Source organism: Gallinula chloropus (genome assembly GCF_964237585.1).
Source record: "Gallinula chloropus genome assembly, chromosome: 6".
Classification (NCBI taxonomy): Eukaryota; Metazoa; Chordata; class Aves; order Gruiformes; family Rallidae; genus Gallinula; species Gallinula chloropus.
This window is the reverse complement of record NC_140091.1, coordinates 15,571,442-15,592,816: the sequence shown is the minus strand read 5'-3', so window position 1 is coordinate 15,592,816 and position 21,375 is coordinate 15,571,442. Positions and strand designations below refer to the sequence as shown.

At 44.6% G+C, this 21,375-nt stretch overlaps 1 protein-coding gene across 3 annotated transcripts in view; it reads left to right on the top strand.

Annotated features, from left to right (window-relative positions):
• Positions 1–4,826: 4,826 nt before the first annotated feature.
• The window catches only part of MCOLN2 (mucolipin TRP cation channel 2), a gene marked incomplete at both ends in the record, with an annotated part of 30,967 nt that continues 14,418 nt past the window's right edge, over positions 4,827–21,375 (top strand). For all 3 annotated transcript variants that reach the window (XM_084266481.1, XM_084266482.1, XM_084266480.1), the window contains 11 exons: positions 4,827–4,876; positions 8,315–8,474; positions 11,047–11,220; positions 14,650–14,794; positions 15,259–15,346; positions 15,500–15,596; positions 16,037–16,136; positions 16,728–16,843; positions 18,160–18,309; positions 19,723–19,824; positions 19,932–20,054. In XM_084266481.1, the coding sequence (XP_084122607.1) occupies positions 4,827–4,876; positions 8,315–8,474; positions 11,047–11,220; positions 14,650–14,794; positions 15,259–15,346; positions 15,500–15,596; positions 16,037–16,136; positions 16,728–16,843; positions 18,160–18,309; positions 19,723–19,824; positions 19,932–20,054 (1,305 nt within the window). The remainder of the gene's footprint in view (positions 4,877–8,314; positions 8,475–11,046; positions 11,221–14,649; positions 14,795–15,258; positions 15,347–15,499; positions 15,597–16,036; positions 16,137–16,727; positions 16,844–18,159; positions 18,310–19,722; positions 19,825–19,931; positions 20,055–21,375) is intronic.

The window sequence follows — 21,375 nt, the reverse complement described above, 5'->3', positions numbered from 1 at the left end:
TTTATATTTAACCTGACTGGCAGCAACCCTGCGCCCTGCTTGCTGAAGGGTCCCCTTGCTGGGGGAGCCTGAAAATATTTGCACCTGGATTGAAAAGGTCAAAGGCATGTGTAGCTCCTTGGTATTGGGCTTTTCTGGTGGGCTATATTGTTATGTGCCAGATAAAATATATTTCTGAGGGGGAGGAGAGGGGGGCATATTTTGGAGCAGGGAGAGAACAGAGCCTGCAGTCAGACAGGCCAGCGCAGAGCGCTGCTGTTCCGACTGAGTGCCTTTCGTGACATGCAAGTGTGGGATGAAGCTGAGCAGGGCATCTCACTCCTGGGTAAAGGGCATGGAAATGTTAATATTTCCTTTTCTGCACACACCTCTCAGTTTAACCAGGCAAGAAACCCAGCGTGAGGCAGGACAGGGTGGGGATGTAACACTTGGAGGTGGGGATCAGTACCTTAGGAGAGCATTTGGAAAGGAAAACTTGGTTACTCTCAAGTGATCTACTCTTGAGGAGCGTAGAGAAGCCAGCAGTGTCCTGGACTCAAACAGAGCTGTAGACATTTAAGTGCCTACTTTCAGAGCCATTTTCTGAACTGATTACCTACTTCTTAATGATTTTATCCTGCTCCAAAATGTTTTGCTCCACCTGTGTGTTTCATACTATGCATGTTAGCGTTACAAACGGGAAATAGCATGTTTCTTTCTCTAGAAGCTGGACATGGAGTGGACTTTGCAGTTGTCTCCAACTGGACATTGCTCTTTTAGCTCAGTACTGTGGCCTTCTGATTTTATTTTGAAACAAATGATCTGAATGAATAAATAAGTATCTCAAGTGGGATGTTGAGTTTTCAGTTTTATGGCTTCTGCTCTTTACACAGTGATATATTCTTGCAGGACACATAAGGCTCCTCTGTTCTTTCACATGTTCAAAACTTTTCATGGTGGTTCATAGCAGTTTCTTATTGGTGTTAGTGATTAAATTGTTTTGAGGCATTTCTTAAGGTTCCTTGTACAATGAAACTATTATTTTGATGCATGCACCTGACAACTTTCCCACCCTTCTTTTCTGTGCAGCTCCTAGAGATCGTATTTAATGAATGGCAGGAGTGTATCCTGGAGGCTTTCTGGCAGCACACATTGCGAGACTGGATGGTACAACTGATGGAAAACCTTATACCTAAAGCCTGAGTTTACTTTCCTCAAAAAACAGTGTAAGCCTGTGGCAGAAGCTTGTGATAAACTTGCAATCTCTCTGCTTGTGCGCTATCACTGCTAGTTCAGGGGTTTGGGGTGGTGACATTTTATCAATCAAAGTGTGCTAGAATGCAAAGGGCATTAAAATGCTGTCTGTGTTTAGAGGCTTGGCTTGATCATGTGGATAGACTAGAAATGCAGTACCTTTCAACTACAAGTAGAAATAGTGCCAGACAACTGCACCTTCGAAGAGAAACCTAGCCCTCAGTACTGCAGGGATCATCTTGCTATGGCTGACCCAGCACTGGACGAAAGCAAGCTCACTCTGGAGCCCTCAGCATTTCTTGTTTGTCCGTTCTCATAGTAAAAATAAACTAAAACTGTGACATTTGGTGTAACTTGTTTCTGAAGACATTGCAGTGAACTGATGCACAAGCCACTGAAATATGGCTGAGAGGATAAACCAAATATTTCTACAAACATAAGTACCACTTAATGTAAGAGGCAGTCTCTTCTCTGAGAGGCCAGGGATAAACCAGGCCAGAACTGCAGTTTGAGGGGTAAGTTGAGTGGAGAAATGTAGATGTTCTCCTATATCCAGCTCTGGGCAGGATCAGTTACAGTTGTCAGCTTCACAGTGTGCTGACCTTATGTTTTTAAAGTCAGAAAAAAGCACTTTCAAAATACCTAATTTTTATTTGAAAATTTCTTCTGGTACACAAGTCTATAAACCTGAAGTCTAAACTAAGTTAAATAGATACTTATTTAATAGATATGTCTCTGAGAGTTATATCTCTCCACACTTTAGAAACTGGATGTTTTCTACCAACCTAATAACCTGGTACTGCCAGCAGCTGTCTGAGACATTACATCTTCTAACAGTTTGCTTTTGGCAACTTAGTTTAGATGCTCTGTTGATTGTGATACCGTTTAATGGATGCCTTATTTTCTATAGCATATTTTAGGTAACTTGCATTTGTGAGCAACAATCCTGTGGGAATGTCTGACAATGTATAAAGCTGTGCACAAAGGTGAATGACACTAAACATGTTCAGTCTGAATGTTTACACATTGTAAATACCCTACAATAAACATTTCCAGCTGAGCTAAGTACTGGGTGTGTCAGTGTTCATCTTAAGAGTAAATATGATGCCAGGTTAATATAGGAGCTGCTTTTTTTTAATAGCAATACACAATTTCTGGCAGGAAGCGGTGCGTGGAGTGTGTGAACTTGCATTTCCTGTAGCCAGGATAGCTCCCAGGGGCTCTGGTGAGGATCGTTTCCCAGTTTGATGCTGTTTAACAGCTTTTCAGAGTTTGCCAGAGAAACAAATAAGCATACCTAATAGGAGAAATCTTCCACTGAAGACTTGTGTTGCCTGAAGAGCGAACTTTGAAGCTTCTTTTGCAGTGAAATCCCTGTTCGAGTCTTTAAGTAATGACCTGTGCTTGTGCTACAGCTAAAATTCAATCCGCTGAGACATCAAAATTCATTGACAAACCAGGCTCTGCTACTTCTGCTGGACTATGCAGCTTTTACTTCAGTACTGCTGGCAGTTGTGTGGGTTTGGGGAGAAAAGGGTTGATGAAAGGCAACTTCCCTTCAGGCAGTAATGGGCAGTGTGAAGCCAGAGGGGAAGGGCTCCCTTAAATTAGGAGAAGGATGCGTAAAGCAGAAGATAGGGTGGGGTGGGAGGAAAAGTAGGGGCAATTGCTTATAAAATTAGCAGAGCAGCAATTGCTTAATTTTGGCCACAAACACATGAGGGAAGAAAAATAATATCTTGACATGTTACTGGCTTATGCCTGCTCGTAATGGCCATTTCTGACTGGAAAAATAAATGCTGCTTGTATTACAGACCTGATATCTATCTGTATTTTGGGTTAAGAAAAAGATGGCTTGTTTACCTTGATAGTGCTGAACTTGCTGTCCAAATTTATGACCTGCCTGGTCCTTAGTGTTCAGGATCTTCATCTGCCTGAGTATCTGGCTCACCTGGGAAGCAGCCAGTCAAGTGCTGTGTTTTCTAACATTTGAGATGAAGTGCAGGTCTGGCAGGAGATCTGTGGCTGCTGCTCTTGTGTGTGTGGTGGGGCATTTTAAATCTTATTTTGTGTCAATATATGATGTGCTGGTTATGGCCTTGCAGAGCCAAGAAGTGGGACAATGACCTTACTCTAAAAAACCAGCCTCATGACTTCAAGAGTATTGGTGATCTCGACATCAGCAGTGCCAGTAATGGGTGTAAAGCTGCATCCTGGAGACATTGGTATCTTTATGCTGACATAATCAAGCAGACACAGAACTGTGAAATGCAGGTGGGGAGAGTAAAGAAGTAGATAAGGAATCAGATAAAGTCATTATGCTTATAAATCCCATCCTAAGGAAAACAGAGACTTCAGTGCTGTCCAAGAAGGTGTGGAGGGGTAAGAGAGTTCCTTCATGTGATCCTCACTGTGCTTTGGAAAGACTTGCCTGTAAACTACTGAGAGTCAGTATTTCCTCATGAAAATAAGTTGCAGGGTGCCAAAACTTGGGTAACAGCTGTTTTCATACTGAGGCTCATCTCAATGGCTATGTTTTGCATACGTCCGGGTAGGGAGAACCTCTTGTTTTCAGAAAAGCCGGACCTCCTATCAGAGTGGAGTTACACTGAGAGGAAGAGAGAGGTGGGGGCCATACTTGTTCCTAAGTACCAGCTTCTGTGTTGGAGAGAAGCATGTTATGAAGTAGATAGGTGTCCATGCAATAAAAAGAAGAAATCAAATCCAGGTATGTGCATACCTTTCCAATAAGAAAAGAGAAAAGAAGTAAGGCATAATTTATTTCTGGCAGATGGGGGAAAAACAGATGCTGCTGTAAAAGACCAAACCTGTGATTGCACCTGTCGGGGGCATCTTCCTGCCCCAGGCAGTAGCTATTACCAGATGCTTCAGAGGACACCTTAAGAAAACGTTCATGCATGAGCTGACACAATGCTCTTGCAGCTCATTTTGAGTAACCGAACATGGATGTTTGTCTGGGCCTTTGTTCCTTCTTTTCCCTTAAACAGCGTGACTGGAACCAAACACAGCATCACCTGAGAGCATGATGGAAGCCCTACGCTGCCCATCCCCACCATGTGGGCAGGAAGAGAGCCCACGGTTGCTGCATTGAAGCCTCTTCTACATCTGCGTTCTCTTTTGAACACTCCAGTTTGGCGTAACAACATCAAACCACATCCTCCGAGGTACCAAGCACCTTCGCCGCTGCCAGCCCACCGGCTCTGCGGATCTCCCCTGACAGCCCGCCTTCAGCAGCGGCTACCGAGCCCTGCTCCGCCTGGCAGGAGCCTGAGCAGCGGTGCTTGCCGCCGGGAGGGAGGCAGAGCTGGCGGAGGGGGGGGGGGCTCCAGCCGCTGCCGGCCCGTCCGGGCGGGCGCGGGGCACGTGGGCGGCGGGGCGCCCTCCTCCGCCCGGGCCCATAAAGGCGGCGCGGCGCGGTGCGGGGCTTGTTAGCGGGACGGGGCCGCGCGGCGTGGCCCGGCCCAGGCCGTTCGGGTCACGGCGCTGGCTCCCTCCCTCTCCGCCCGCTGCCGCCGAGGACCGCCGGTGTCCGGCCCTGCCCTGCCCGGGCGGCGGCCGAGCTCCGCGGCCCCATGGAGATCTCCCTCAAGTACCTGCCCGGCGGACGGGCCGTCGCCGGCGGGTAGGTGAGCGGGACGGGACGGGGCCGGGCGTGGCGCTCCCCGCTCGGGTCACGCTGCCCAGCGGGGATCAGGGCGCTCCTTCGCTAACGGCTGTGGGAGGGACCGAGGCGCCCTGGGGCGCGGGTCGGGGTCCAGCCCACCGCTCGGGGCACGGCGCCCGTGCGGGGCGGCGATAACGGGCGCGTCCTGCCGTACCAGGGGGGCTGCCGCGGGGCAGCGCTCCCGCTATCGCGCCCCGCGGCGCTCGGGCCCTGGGTTAGCGAGCGGGCGGGGGGGCGTTACTCGAGACTGGAGTTCCGCGCTTGCTGAGCAAGGCGGGTCCCGGCCGCCTGCCTCACCTCTCGGCTCGCTTTGTCCGGCCGTTCGGCGACTACGGAACTTCCCCGCCCCGGCGCTGCCGGGTGCTGCCGTCGCGGTGCGTGTGCCCCTCGCTCTGGCCGCTTTTGGCAGGTCAGTAACGTCGGCAGCTCTGAGAAAGGAGGCGGGGGGGGTTCCTCTCGGTTACTTGGAGCTCGCCTTTCTGAGAAGGGGCAGGCGATGCCCTGCGCCCGGCGAGTTACCAGCTCGGCAGGGCTGATGCGGGGGTGCCCGGGCTGGTGCGGAGCACCCGGCGCGGTGGTCGCTGTGCTGGTTTGTTTGGCGCGGTGTTTATGAAGAGAACAAACAATCCCGTTAATACCTCGGGTAGGTAAATGTTCCCGATGGGGGTCTCTGATGGACGGCGTTAGTGTCGCTCTTGCAGCCAATTGCTATATGTATTTTAAAAGTGAACCTGCAGTCTCTAGCTTTTTAGCTACTTGATTCGGTGGTGCTTTTTCCGCTAGGTGAGGAGCGGAGAGTTACAAACCTGTTTCCTCAGCAGAGAGCTGCCAGCGGAAGTCATCGCTGTGCAAAGCTCCCTTGAATGGAGCACTGAGCTTCAGGAGCGCCTCGCCAGGCACCACCCGAGCAGCCTGTCCTGCCCGCCGCAGCATCGCGGCCGTGGCTGCACTGATGCTGCTTTTAGAACTAAAGCTGCTAGCAGCTGCTGCTTGTGGCGCTCAGCGCTTAGTGACACAGAAACGCGCACTTGAACGCGCGCCTTGTAGAGTGACTCCTTATGCACAGAACTTCGCTCCTTTCGGCGCTTTGCACCACGCGCTGCGGAAAGCGGTTGAGGGGGGTTAATTGCGCTCCTGTGGCTGGGTTGAATTGGTCCTTTGCTTTGTCTTGAGCTGGGGTTAATCTGCGTCATTAGGCTAATGAGCATGTGGTAGTGCTGGATGGTTTCTCTTCGTGATTAACTCGGAGCTTCTTAACTTTTCGTAAAAAAGACAAGTTAGGCTCTGATCTTTGTGTGAAGCGAGAAACGTCTGTCAATTGTGGTACTGGGAAACAGGGTTGAAAATGAGAAGGGGAAAGTTTTCGGTGTCCTGCTCTGTTGAGAGGGAAAAGAGTGATTTAAGACCCCTACAACAACGGTCTTCTGTGCCTTTTCTGCTGTTTTTTACATGTCCAGACATTTAAATAAATAAATGCCCACAAGTTTCTAATTGCTGTATTTCACCTATTGCCAAACAAATGATTTCTTGTATATTACACCGGAGAAACTCCTCCTCTTTATTGGAAGACAAAGCCCAGCCGTGGTCCAGGCTTGGATCTCACAGCTTCCTCTTAAGCTGAAAAAGGATGTTGTTTTCCTTGACTGAATTACTGGTACACAATTTCTACAGCTAATTAATAAAGGAAGCTAAAGGCATCAGTGAGCGTAATCTGTAGCCAGTGGAGTTAAACGAGGGATGTGTCAAAGTTAAAATACTGCTATTAGTCAACATCAAGCTATTAGAATAGCTGTAGGGGTTTGGAAGATAACTTTAGAGAAAGCCATGTGTCTTCCATGGTGTGCATTTGAGTATCAGAAGACCTAGTTTTTCTTACGAGGTTTGCTGTTGATGGTTAAGAACTGTCACTTCAGCTAAGCCTTTACAGTAAGCTGAGGGGAGGGTTTCGCTGACATCTTGGAGTGATTCATAGTTTCATGCTTTGAATCTTGATCAGATCCATCTTAAAACGGCTTCATTTCCTCCTTCTCACTTACTCCCCTATCTTACTCTGGGCTGGGTTTTGTTGGTTGTGCGCTTGCACGAATGCAGCTGGCTGTTTGAGGGAAGCTGGTACTGAATTGTGTGAGGTTCCTCACGGCTGCCATGGCCATACGCTTTTCTGTTAGGTGTGTGCAAGTTTTTCAAAGTTGCTGTGTCTTATGCTTGACTAGTTTAAATGAACTTTGGTTTTATTTTGAATTTAAATAGGGATGTATTCTACACTTTGTCTTGCTTAAAAACTTTACTGTGTTTGTTCCCATTTCAAAACCAAAATCAGCCTACCTCCCATCATCCTCATGAGTTATTGATTTAAGGCTGTAATAGGGACAACCTTTGAGCCTCTCATGTTAAAACAGATTTTTTTCACTTCCTCTTATGAGGAAACACTGTGGTGTCAAACTTACTGTGTTTTCAAATTCTCATTTCTCCTCTTGAGAGATAGCTGGTTCTAGAAAACCAGATGTGCTTTGTGGTGTACGCTTTGGGCTTAAACCTCAGGCAGGTGAGGATGGAAGAAGTTACAATGTATCAGAAAACTTGGAATTGATGGTTTTGGTTTTGACCCTGAGAAAATGCTATCCTTCTTAAAATTCATAACCTGGGGGTAATTCTCCAAGCTGTAAATGGGACTGACAGTTGGCTTATGTACCCAGTTTCAGACACGATTGCTCTACGTTAACACATGGAGGGAGGGGAAAAGTTGCAAGTTAGGCTCTGATCTTTGTGTGAGGCAAGAAATTTCTGACGATTATGGTACTGGAAAATGGGGTTAAAAAGATTAAGAGAAGGGGAAAGTTTTCAGTGTCCTCTTCAGCTGAGAAGGAAAAGAGTGATTTAAGACCCCCTAGAACAACAGTCTTCTGTGCTTTTCTCCCTGTTTTTTACATGCCCAGATATTTAAATAAATAAATGCCTATGAGTTTCACCCTTAAAGCTGCATGTTCATAACAGAAGTGTGCTGTGAAGCCTGCTCTGGTTGCTTAGTCTTAAAGACACCTTTTTCGGGTGGTAGAATGTGGGTTATTCAAAGAAATGTGTGAACAATGGCCTCTCCTCACTTCAAATATTTAATTTGAAGAGATAAAGGTAGACTTAGTAGCACTATTACAGATCGTCTTATTTAATACCTATTTCCTCAGAAATAATGATGTAAATGTTGGGGTTTTATGACCTAATGTGACAATGATTTTCAATGATGTGATCACAGGGACATGTTTCTTGCCTTTTGCTGTAAACCAGAAAACCATTACAGACTTTTCATGTTGTGTGGTGGCCTGAGGTGAAACTGCAATTTGGGGAAACTGTTTGCCAAAGTGTTCTGTTGGTTTCTAACTAAAGTATTATTTATGGCAGAAGTATGATGGCTCAGTCAGATTCAGATCTAAACGAGACGGCTCTGAAAGAGGATTTGAAGTTTTACTTCATGAACCCTTGTGAAAAATACAGAGCAAGACGTCAAATACCATGGAAACTGGCTTTGCAGATCTTGAAAATACTTATGGTTACTACACAGGTAATCCTTCCTCTGCTACACTTTCTAAAAGTAGAAACAATGATGTGCAGGAGAAGTAGTAGGTCTGTGGTCCTGGGCCTTTGCCATCCCTGGATACTTGTTACTGACCTGAACTTCCCACTTACAGTCCAGAAAGGGAAAAATACTATGAAAGGTGTGTCGAGGGGAAAGAATAACATAAACTCAATTACAAAAGCTTCCTGGACATCTTGGGCAGTATTTGACCACGTATTTTGCTGTCTTTAAGGTAGTACTAGAAAAAAACCCTACTTTTCTTTCTCACTATATCCAGCACAGTCTTTAGGCTGGCTGTCACAGTGCTGCTCTCTGTTCTGCTTCCTGCTGTGTTCATACATTTCACTGAACAATGTCAAGTGTGATAGTTCTTGAAATCTAGTCAGTAAGTTGATGTGTTCCTGCTCAGTGTTAAAATGCTGCTCGGTGGTGATGATGGGGATGACTGGGCCACAGGAATCAGATGTGCCCATTGCTTCTGTCATTTCAAGCGGTCAGGTACTTGGGTAGAGGTGAAGAAGAGGGCGTTTTAAAACTGCACAGTGTCATTTGTTATTTTTCAATCAACTAAGAAATGGTGACTGGAGGCTGAGGGAAGCAAAGTGGGACATGTGTATAAGTAGAAGTGACGTTTCTGGACCTTTGAAATGCAGGACTCTGACATCTGATGCTTTGCAAGTACAGCTAAATGTGCAACTCCCAAAAACATGCTGAGTTGCAGAACTCCAGGTTTGTTTGACTTGCTAGCTAGAAAGAAGTGTAACCCTGGCTTATGTGCCGCTGTGTTTTATTGACCGCTCCTGCGCTTCATCTCCCTGCTGGAATGACATGACAGGCTCCCTGGCCCTGCCAGATCCTGCCAGGATCTGGCTGCTGCCGTGCTGGAGTCCTGATGCAGGTCTGGCCACAGGCAGGAACAGGACGAAGCCACATTCAGTGGCTTCTCTGAGGATCTGTTTCCTCAGTCTGCTGTCCCAGCATCCTGCTATCCTTTATGAGCAGGAAGGGTGCTCTGCTGTTTAGCTTTCAAAAGCCAGAAGAGTTCCTGCACTGTTGCTTAAGAAACTTCTTGCCAGCCCTGGGTCTTGCTCAGATGCCCAGCAGGTGGTTGGTGGGACAAGGAGAAGAGAGTTTTTTGAAGGAAAATGTGTTGCTTCTCTGCTGAGATGTCTCAAATGTGAGCTAGTGGTAAACAGGCAGGTTCAACAAGCACCTCTGTATTTCAGAGGGAGAGCAAGGCCTTGAGGGATGATTCCTCCATATAGCAGCTTCTTCCTGATGCCAGCCTGCTAGTCATGACACTTGTGGCCTGTGTGTTGAAATCCCCTAGGGATTCCCCTGAGGAAACCCTGCTGGGTATGTTGCATTTCTCTGTACTGCAGCTGGAAGATCCCTGATTTATTTTTTTTTTGCACTCAGTTTTTTTTTTTTCCCAGTGAACCAAAGACATAAATAGTTGAATTGACACTTGGCCAGAAGTGTGAAGATTCAGTTCTTAGTCTGAAGACTGCATGTACCTGGCCGAGCTGACATCCTTGCTTCTCTGCCCTGGCTGTGGCTTTGCTGTGCAGCCTTGCACTAAATAGTCCTGCTGCGTGTGTTCTTTCAGCCTGGCTCAGATCGAAGCAATTGCTGTCTAGGATGAAAGAGGACACAGTGAAGGCTGGCAGGGAGGGGAATAGGTGTGCTTCCCATTTCCAGTGTTTTGAGAAGGAATTTGGATGTTGGTGGAGCCTGCCTGCTCTGGGGGATTTCTAAGTTCTCTGATCCTTTGCTTTCAGTTTCTCATTCTTACTTCTACTGTTTTTTTGGTGGGGCTTGGAAACTCCATGCAGTAACAACAGTTCCATGTTTGCTGTTGATAAGTGGTTTAAAACTAGGATGAAGAGTTAGCTATTTGGGTCCTGGGACCATCCTCCTGCTACTATGTTTGTGAAGAATCTCTCATTGCTTGATTTCAACTTTTAGGCCCCGCTTACATATTTTTTGCTGGTGGTGAGAATGGGAGAAACATCCATTTGGCAGGGCAACACAAATGCTGGGGACTCATTATGGCCTCCTTAACCAGCACCTAAACCACGCAGATGATGCTTTTTGTTGCTGTGGGGTCCCACAGAGGTTTGCTCTAATCCTGTGCTGCACCAGAGATGGGAAGAAACTGCTGGAATTTGTCCCGTAGCAAAGGAGGGCATTTCTGGGGTAGCAGTCTGTGCCATTGGGCTAGCTCTTCTGCTGCCTGCATCCTTAACAATGTTTTTGGCACTAATTCCAGTTTGAGTTGGTATGTGAAAGGTGGCAGTGATCTGGCTGTCTTGCTGCAATGTAAGTTTTAGCAATCAAAGTCTCACACTGATTCTGTTTCTCTTACCCTACATGTGGTAACCTTGACTTTGGTAGTCTTATGGCATTAATTAACAGATGCTTTGCTCTTGTTGTAGCTGGGTTACAGGAACAGGCACCTTTCTGTTTGATGTTTATTATAATTCAGAGCTGTTTCCAAAATGTTGCTGTTTGACCAGTCTTCAAAATCTGAATTTGTTTTTCCTTCTCTTGTCAGCTTATTTTTTTTGGTTTGAGTAACCAGTTGGTGGTCTCATTTAAGGAAGAAAACACTATTGCTTTTAAACACCTATTCCTGAAAGGTTATTCTGGAGTTGATGAAGATGACTACAGCTGCAGCATATATACACAACAGGATGCTTATGATAGCATTTTTTATGTTATTAAGCAGGTAAGTGTGTGTTTATAACAGGCTTAAAGCCAAAGCTATAGCAATAAACTTCCACTGAGGTTCTGGTTTTCACCATTTCACCATTGTTGGATTTCAGTGTTGATATTTCAGTGGATCAGCATAGCTGGGGTATCTTGAATTTTGCATGTAGACCTCTGGTTTTGTCTCTTGGAGACAAGTCTAAAACAAAACTTTAGTCGGTGCGTAATACTGAAATCCAGAACGTTTTAAAACCGGTCATCTTGCATGAACTGGAACCTTTGTTTAGGTCCTACTTCAAAGAGCCACGGGCCTGAATATACCTATGCATGGTATTCAAAAAATCTGTGCTTACAGCTATACTGAATTGCAGCTTTGTAGCGAGGGCTGGAGGCCTCCGAATGGGGAATACGGTACTTCCAGGAATGTAGGGGCACTCACCCTGGTTAGGGATGGTATTTTAAAGAAAAGTCCCTTGAAGATTGTGGGAGGAAAGCAAATAAATTTAGGTTGAAAAGTCAGTAAACATTTTTCTATTTAATAATAAATTCATTTGGCAGTCATGAGATGAAAGAGTGTATGTGTGGAAAATGAAATGTCTCTTGTGTTTGGGGGTGGTGATAAGCCCAGAAATGGTTCCTGTGGGATGAAAGGTGGTTTAAAGCCACCTTCAGTTCATTTCCCCTGACCTTGGGACAGCAGCTCCGATGCTTGGTTTAAAGCAGTTTTGCTGCTGTGGCTCATGCCCAGCAGTCACAGTGGTGTGAAGGCTGTAACTCCTCCTTAAACACACACTACTCCTCAACCACCTCCTCTGAGCTATCCTCAGAGCCATCAACAGATCAAGCATGCTGTCACTGCTGTGCTGGGCAAGGCTAAGACTCTCACTCCTGGCTTGTTAAATGAGTATTGAAGTAGTTTTCTCAGCCTTCCTCAATATTGCCACTATTTCTGCTATGAACTGTGCTTTTTTTTCCTTCTTCTTTGCTTGCTTTGTCTCACTTTCCTTCTCTTGTAGGCACTAAGGCTGAGGTGAAGTCCAGATAGAAGACAATAGAGAAATAATAGCTTTATATCGTCAAGAATGAGCCAATGCGTGATACAGGCATCAGAAAAAGGTCACTTCATAAAATGTCTATGTTGATAAATATAGACATATCCTCTAAGGAGACAAACTTGTGTAATCTGGGTTTCTTTGTGTTCTGTGGTGCCCCTGAGGTTTTTTATCACATGTAACACTTAAAACGCTGTGCCTTTAGGTGAGCATAATGAGTGATGTTGCTTTTTTGTGTTTCTTTTTGTTTTATTCTTTAAAGGATGCTTTCTAGGAAGAGACAAGCCAGCTGGTTTCTAAGCTAAAAGCAATCCTTTTTTGTTTTGAGACGAGCAGCTAGAAGCTGTAGGTTTTGGTGGCTTGGTTTGGGTTTTACATTGAAATGCATGGTTGGTGGGGGTTGCAGTGGTGGGGTGATCAGAAGGATATGATGTTACAGAGGATAGTAATAGTGCACAGTGAAACTGGAGTTGTAAAAATGGAATTTTGAGCTTTTTATAAAGTGCCACTGTGATACTTTCACAGCCTGGGGAAAAAAACCCCCAATCTTTCCTTATTCCTTTCCTGCATCCAGTTTGGAAGCATGTTGCAAAGCAGCCATGCAGAGCTGTTAGGCTTGCACCCTGCCTGTGGCAGTGTCTGGAGGACCAGGGTGTTTTGCTGGCTGCTCGGGCTGAGGCTGCTTAGAAATGAATAAACAGGAATTCAGCTTTTAGTGTTTTGTCGTGGTGCTTGAAAGTGGCATGTGAGTAACCCAGAGCCATGTGCTACACTGTCAGGAGGGTAGAGTCTGAAATCGCTTGTGGACAGGGCTGTTAGATGCAGTGATCTGGAGGTGTCCTCAGAGGGATGCGGAGTTCTGACTAGCTGCTGATTCCACTCACTGAACCTGCATTAGTCAGACTTGGCTTCCTTAGCTTCCTTTAAGGTAATGTTCTGTGAGGATGGGGAGGCCATCCTTTTCTCCCAGGCTCTCTAAATCTGTTGCAAGCTCAACTGTGAGGAGTTGAAGCAGTACTGCAAGGCAGATCTTTGGGTGGATATGTGGTTGTTCCTGTTTGTTTGGACATGGAGTGTGTGGTTGTTAATGGCTGTTGGGATTTTGTGCCCCACATGATGGGCTAGTGGCCCTAATGCCTGTGGGAAGGAGGAAGTGGGATGGCATTGAATGATGTATAATAACAAAATCAGTGTTTAAGGGCAAAAGAGTTTAATCTCTGTTAAAGCCAGCTGAACAGTTTTATAAGGAATGGGAAGCCTTGTCTGACTTCCCACATCTCTCTACTTCCCTGGGAGGAAAATGTTTCCTTCAGAGCAAACCAGTGCTGTGAGCTGCCCCAAGCTTTTTCACTGGGTCATGTGAAGAAAATAAATTATTAGATGTTTATGGCCCCTTCCTCAAAGGGCCAGGGGTCTATCTGGCTTCCCTTCTATAGTGTTAGCTGGCACATGGGTGTGATCGTGGTTAGTCATGATCTGAAGCTGCTGGACAGCTGTGCCCCAGGCATTTGCCTTGCTTGTGCAGGGCTGGATGGTGTGACTCCAAGGACCAGAGGATATATTTTGCTTCCAGCAGATACCAAGGACATGTAGAAGGCAAGTTGGGAGACAATTGGCCTTGGATGGAGTTCCTTGGTGGTTCTCAGGGATGATCCATGTACAGGCAATGCTGGCTTGGCAGAGCTTTATTTGCTTCTGCTTCCAGTCCTTGTTTTTGAGTGTATCTGTGACCATATCACAAGGTGACTTGTGCTGCAAGTGTGTGAGTGAAAAAGGAAGTGTATTTCTCACAAGCCTGTTTTTGGTTGCTTCTGTGCTGGTGTAAAGCAGGCAGGTTAAATTAAATTACTTCTGGAGGCTGCCCAGGTTCAATGCAAGTTCCTTGGTCACTGGCTATACAGCAAATGCCTGGGTTTCCTCTTCTCTAGTCACACAGGGAGCAGCTTTAGTTTTACTCTTGTGATGGATTTGGTAAGAACTGTTATTTGGATTGTGTATAAAGCTATCAAGTTTCAAGCAAACACCTTCACAAGCTATGTATGTAAGGTATCCTTGAAGTGTGTGTGATTAGTAGCAGTACTGCATTGAAGTCACTGCTGAGCACCTAATCAAAAGCTGCCTGCTGGTTTGCTGTCCCCCACACAGGTAATCATCTCCAGGGGTCCCAGTTACCATCTCACCAAGATGCCAATTGCTACTAATTGCCAGCAGCCCTCTTAATTTCTCATGAGAGATCTGTTCATTTATTGATTTAAAAAGCCCCGACCAAACAAAAATCTTTACTTTCACATCATGTAAAAAGCTGTTTTGATGATGCATGTAACTTTGAGATTACAAGTTACTCTAATGCAGAAAAGATGACAATCTCTGTAACTTCTGCTTCTGTTTCAACCTAGTACAGGCAATTAAAGAACATATCCCTGGGGACACTTGGTTATGAACATGAAGGATCAGGTTTAAAAATCTGTAAGCAACAGTACAAGAAAGGCACAATGCTTCCTTCCAACGACACACTGAACATAGATGTTTCTGTTGAAACAGGTATAGTAGTTTTGTACTAAAAATATCTTGCTGTGGAGTGCTTGTATGCTAATGTTGAACAAGTAAAGCTTTTAACCAGTAGCTTTTTGTGTGCCAGTCACAGGAACTTTAATAAGCCTTTTGCCTATTTCCCTCTTGGTTTCTGATACCTGCCTAGAAATGGCAAATGTGTGGGCTATAGGGAGCCAGCTCTCCTTAACTGCTGTCGTTAGTGGGTCTGGATGCTAGTCAGACTGTGCCCTCGGTGTGTGTGGTGTTTCAGAGCTCAGTCCTTGCTGTTAGTCTGTTAAGATTTACTGCATAAACTGCTTCTGATGGCCCTAGCTGTGGCTCTCTGTGGGTAGGTTTGCTCGAAAGTAACATTTTTATCTGATTGGGACTTCCTTTCAACCTGATTGTCTCAGTTTTATGCTGCTCTCTATGCAAAGTCTTTAAAATTACAGCTTTTCCTTTTATCCTCCTAGAATGCATCTTTTTTAAGCCACAGGAGCTAGCTGGTACAAAGGCTGAACTGAAGCTGAACTCCTCTTTTTTCAATCTTGAATTTTACAGGTAAAGTGGTGATGGGGATCTCTTATTTTTTAATGTTCTTTTTTGTGATTATGGTGGATTGTGAGTTGTACAGCTTTGCTTTGTGTGTGTGCTCTTGTGTGTATTAATACATATATTGATAACTTTATTTAAAAAAAAAACCCAAACATTCAGGCTTATACAGGTTGAAATCTCCTTCAAGCTGAAAGGCATTGCTCTACAGACCATCCATGCCCGTGAATTGCCTGACTGCTATGCATTTCAAAATACTGTAAGTGAACACGGGGTGTGGCACTTCCAATGCTCTAAGTGTAACAAAAGCTTAAGCTATGGGGTAGTCCTCATCCTCAGACTGCAGAGGAAAAACAGCTGAGCATGTCCTGGCCCTTACAACTCCTTCCCCAAGGTTACTGAAATGGTGTTGCCATGGGACAGTGTAATATCATATGTGAGCTGGTAACCTCATAACCTGAGGAGGAGACAAGTAATTGCTTTTCTACTAAAGGTTAAATTTGAATTTTGGCTTTTTAGAATACTACTTTCATGCTATTTGTTACATCTACACCAATAGCTATGGTGGCAGTTTTCTTAAAGCTTACCTGCCCAACAAGTACTAATGGATATTATGGCAAAATACTTGCCAAACTAATTTTTTTTTTTAAGGAATCAGATCTTGTTAGTCCTGTTTCTGACATACTCTTGTGATTCCAGATAACTTTCAATAATAGAGCCCACAGTGGAAAAATCAAAGTCTATTTTGATAGTGACACTGATATTCAGGAGTGTAAAGACTGGCACGTATTTGGCTCTGGTAAGTATGGAGCACTTGTGCTTCTGGGGTAGCAGTGCTGCACATCTCCTCATGTCATTGCCTCTGCTCTATAACAGTCTGTCTAGCAAGACAGTCCCCATCCTGCACATCCAGTGATAAGAGTAAGCCAAGGAAAACACCTGGTTTTGAGTTCTCATGATGGCTTAAACCTGCGGACGGAAAAAATACCGTACCATAGGTCAAATAAGTTTCTGATTACAGGCCATGGAATGAGAAACAAAGTGGGATTTTTTTCTTTCATTTAATTTAGTAATGTTGGTAAGGGCCAAATCCTACACTTCTGTTACTCTGTGTAGTTGTAACACTGTTGGGATACAGATGGACATGTGAACTTAATGCCAGAAAGGGACACTTGTATTAATATACCCATTTTTGGTTTTATTTTGAAGAACTTGGACATGCTTTTCACTCTTGTGGCCCCATCTCCATAGTTGCAGAAACAATACTACAAATAACCCATCTGTTTATGGGGTTAAGCTGTTTAAATGCAAAATATGTGGCACTTTGTAACAATTTGTGCTCAGAGATGTGAAGAGACTAAATCTACTTCCTTTCTTTGGCTCTTCACAGTTCTCCAGAAAAACACTCAGTATGTTCTGGTCTTTGATGGATTTGTCATTTTAAGTTGCTTTGTTTCTCTCATCCTCTGCACCCGATCCATTGTTCTTGCCTTGAGACTACAGAAGGTAAGTACAGTGCTCAGAAGCTCAATGTTTATTTTGTCTTTGTCTTGTTTGTTGTTATGATTGACAAGTGATGTTTTGTAATATTAAGTGGTAAACCTGTTGCAGGATGTTGCTCTATTACTGTACCTCTATCTAAGGATGTGTAGATGTCTCATGAATGGTTGCTAGCTTGAATGGGCTTTTACTTCTGTTTGTGTAGTGCTGTAGTATGAAACATTTTGTGTGTCTTGAGAACAGAAGACTTTTTTAGTGCAGGATTTTAGGCAAAAAACCTTCTGAGTCTTTGTGCTGCTGACAGCCAACACATCCTGCACCTTCAAAACACAAATTCTTTCCCTGGCTTCAGAGTAGAATTCCCATAGAAGTCACATCATAAATGTATTCCTTTAATGAACAACCGTCACAGTCAACTCTAACTGGAGAAAACGTAAAGCATATAGTCTAACTCTGGGGGTTTTGGTCTTCCTGGAGCTGGAACTGCCCTTTTTCAGTTCTTTACTTCTCCCTCCACAATCCCTGATCACTGTCTGCTGACACCTTCTCCACTACTCACCCTCCTTTGCAGACTGAGACTAGCCTTATCACACCTCTATCTCAAACTGCTTCCAGGTCTTCGCGTAAGCAGACTCAGCTCTTCTGGTCCAAATACTGATGCAGAAACACAAGTTGGGCCCTGCAGCGTCCCTGTTTATAGCCATGAATTGACATGAACTTTGCAAGCATGTGGCTTCTGGGAGTTGGAAAGAGTTCAGGATAGGTAGAAATCAAAGCACAGATACTTGTTTATATTGTTCAATATATCTCTTGGTTTTTTTGGTAGCTTGTAGAGAAGGGTGAAAAGGATGCCATTCAGTGAGGGCATTGGCAAACTACTGTCAGGAATAGGGCTGTCAGCATTTATTCACCAGTGAAAAGGGCAAGGGAAGCAGATAGGCAGTGTTGGGTGTGGGAAGTTACATCGTTGGCTCTGGAAATGAGTGCTCTGGCCTTATAGTTGTATTTATTAACTCTCTTTCACTCCTGTAGTTGGGTGCATAGAAACTTTCATGAAGGGGATAACAAGCCATGGTTAGGCTTGTGGGGATTGGTTATGGAGTCAGCTGTTCAGTGAAAAGTTGGTGTTCATGGTCCTAAGCCAATCTCATTTTTTTCCCCCCATTTATTTCTATTGAGAATGAATTTTAAGCTATTATTCCAGAAAATGCTATAGGAAAAGAGGGTTTATGAAACTAGAGCATTGCTATACTGCTATGGTATCTCTATGTATCTTTTATCTGTGGTGGCCTGTAATTAAACATCTAAATGCTTGTCAACAGAGATTTGTGAACTACTTCTTGGAGAAATACAAGCGTCATGTCTGTCACGCCGATCGCCTGGAATTCATAAATGGATGGTATGTCCTGGTAATTATCAGCGATGTGATGACAATCATTGGGTCAATCCTAAAAATGGAAATAAAAGCCAAGGTGAGAGCTTTAATACTTAAGGAACAAAAAGTCTTGTTACAACCATGTTACATGTTTTAACTTGGACAAATGAAAGTTGACCTATCATAGTCACTAATGACCTTGCTTACTTTTGCAAGTCTCAGTCCCTTCTCTCCAAAGTCTTTCAGTTAGACCATGTAAGCTATTTGACCATCTCTTTTTTCCCAGAGTGCTAAGTCCCCTAATTCCTGGCACCGGACCTGTGGGTAGGCAGGTCCAACGAAAAAAACTTGGGTTGTATTATTTCTGTAAGAAGTAGTAGTGCATAGTGTACTGGAAACAGAGTTGCCCTTTGAATAAAACAGGGATCTCAGTGGCTTGTGGGACTGGAAACATGGCTGTGTTAGCTTGTTTTTCTGGCTTGTCCAAGCTACAGGCACAGTGTCATCTACTCATCCTTGACCCCACAGTCTGGGCTTGCTGAAATCAATGTTTTGTTCATCTGGCAGCTCTTCAGGGTTTTTTGGTTTGTCTCTTGTTTGCTTGGTTGTTGGTGTTGGATTTTTTTTTTCCTCCTTCAGTGGAGTTGTATGTCAACAATTTGTGTCCACAAAACTTTGTATTCCGGGAAAACCCGGGTAGGTAGCATGATGCCCCTGCTTCCCAGGTACTAAGGCTCAAAGGGCAGATGCCCAGAGACGCCTTCAGAAGAAGCAGGTGAGAACCTCCAGCTGTATGGTGAGGTGGGGGAATGAGGGAAGGAAATCTTGAATTGAGTCACCTTCCCTGGATATGTTTAAAAAGAGGGTAGATGAGGTACTTAGGGATATGGTTTAGCTTAGGATGGGAATGGTTGGACTTGATGATCTTTAAAGGTCTTTTCCAACCTTGTGATTTTGTGAATTAGATGGATATCTTGTGCTTATGGCAACCACTTAAAGCCTTATAAATTAATATGCTACTTGAATTGTTTATAAACTTTGGTAGTAAAAGATTATGTTCAGGCTCCAAATAGCTGGCACCCTGTACAGGGGCGTTAATGCCTGGAAAGGGCTGTAGTCTCAAGGCTCACTTACCGTTTAAATGATGGCTCGTCTCACTAAATAGCGAATGAGAGCTTGTTTGCCTAACAGTAGCATATATTAACCTTTTAAAAACATTGTTAGATAAAATATCTCCAGTTTTGTAAAGCTGTGTCATCAAGGAAAATGCTTTAGCCCTTCATGCAAAACTACAAGAATATCAGTGTAGATACACTTTTATTTGCAGGAGAATTGCATTTGGGTGACCTCACTAAACTGCAGTTCGGTTTGGTCTCATTTTTGTGATGTAGCAGCATCTTTTCAGTATTGGACTACCCCACTTTGTTTGAACTGCTGGAACTTTGAATAGCTGTCGAGCTGACACCTACTGCTTTGTAACTTGACCACGTGCTCTGTTTGGATCCCTCAGAACCTCACAAGTTATGATGTCTGCAGCATCTTACTTGGAACATCAACCTTGTTTGTCTGGGTGGGAGTCATCCGATACCTGGGATATTTTCAAACCTACAATGTAAGGCATGAATCAAATATTCAACATTTAAAGTGTGTATTTGTCACCCTTACTCAGGTCTCTAACTTGTGGCTTTTCCCCCTTCTCTCTTCCACCCTGACATATAGGTGCTCATTTTAACTATGCAGGCATCATTGCCCAAAGTACTAAGGTTTTGTTGTTGTGCTGGGATGATTTATCTTGGCTATACTTTCTGTGGTTGGATTGTCCTGGGGCCTTATCATGAAAAGGTACGTCCTCTTCTGGTTTGTCTGTGTAGTTCTTGGTTATAACAACAGAAACAGGTCTTTTCCTCAAGTTACAGGCTTTAAACATAGACATGAGTTTCACAGGAGCGTTTGTCCTTTCATATGTACCTCTCCCTGCTGCTCTGATTAACGAAATAACTGTGTTCTTGCCCTCACGGTGTGCTTTGAGCTCAGTGTGATCTCAGACACAAGGCTCCCTTGGAGTGGATGGTTCATCCAGGCAACAATGTCTGGCTGGGGACTAGAGGTAAATTGGTCTGTTGTCTCTCGCCCTCTTCTGGCAGTGTCGGCTACCTTGGCTTAGAGGCACTAGTTCCCCGATACCATTCCTGGGAATCTCCTTGATTTTGTTTCCCCAAATCTTCCCTGTGCCATGAAACTTGAGCTCTGAAGCCTTGATTCATAAAGCTGGGGGTGAGCGCTTCTCTTGCTGACCTTGCTTCTGTGTGAGGGGGTGTTGTGGCACTTTTTTGTTGGTGTTGTAAGGTTGATATTGAAGTGTGTGCCTGGCATGTAGTCTTGTCTGAAACTGGGCACAGCAGGAGGGCTTTGCATATTTTTAAATGCAAACAAAAAGAACCTGCAATGTTCTGCATTAATCAGTAATAGACGAATGACTTATTCTCAGATTCTGGTTACACACAGTGTGTATATATAATGTGCTGCAGTGCTTGCTTCAGGTTCTTGTATCCCCAGAGCCTGGATTCCTCTAACACAACGTAATTGTCTCCTTTGAAGAATGTAGGTGTTCAGTTTGCACGTGCTTCAAGTCAATAACAGTATGTTTCTCCATGGGATGCTGGATGCTCTGGGATCCTCAGTCATACCAGAGCTCAATTGTTTGTAGCAGGCACAGAATAAGTACTGTGGTAGCTTCCCTGCAGCAAGTACGTTAATTATCCAAACAAAAGGAAGTGTAGTCAGTGATACACTCACCCATGCAAACGTTACCTCTTGCTAAATGCCCATGGATTCCAAGGTGAGCAGCTGTAGCGTGTGGGGGTTTCCAGTTCCTGACAGTTCCCCAGGACCCCACTGGCAGGCAGTGTGGCACCACACAGAGCAGGCAGAGCCCAGGGCTGGCTAAACCCTGCTCACCCTGCTCAGAAGTGGGAATGTATGCAGGAGAGAGGTCCTTGTACTCAAATTCTGAAAGCCTTAGCTCAAAGCTGTAGAAATCAGTATGTTTGTTTCTCCTTCTACTACAGCCAGAGAGAGGGAACCCTGTGTGTTATGCTATGTCAATCCAGGGGCAAGGTAAGCAATCCTTAGTGGGCTTGTTGATGTACACATGCATCAAAAC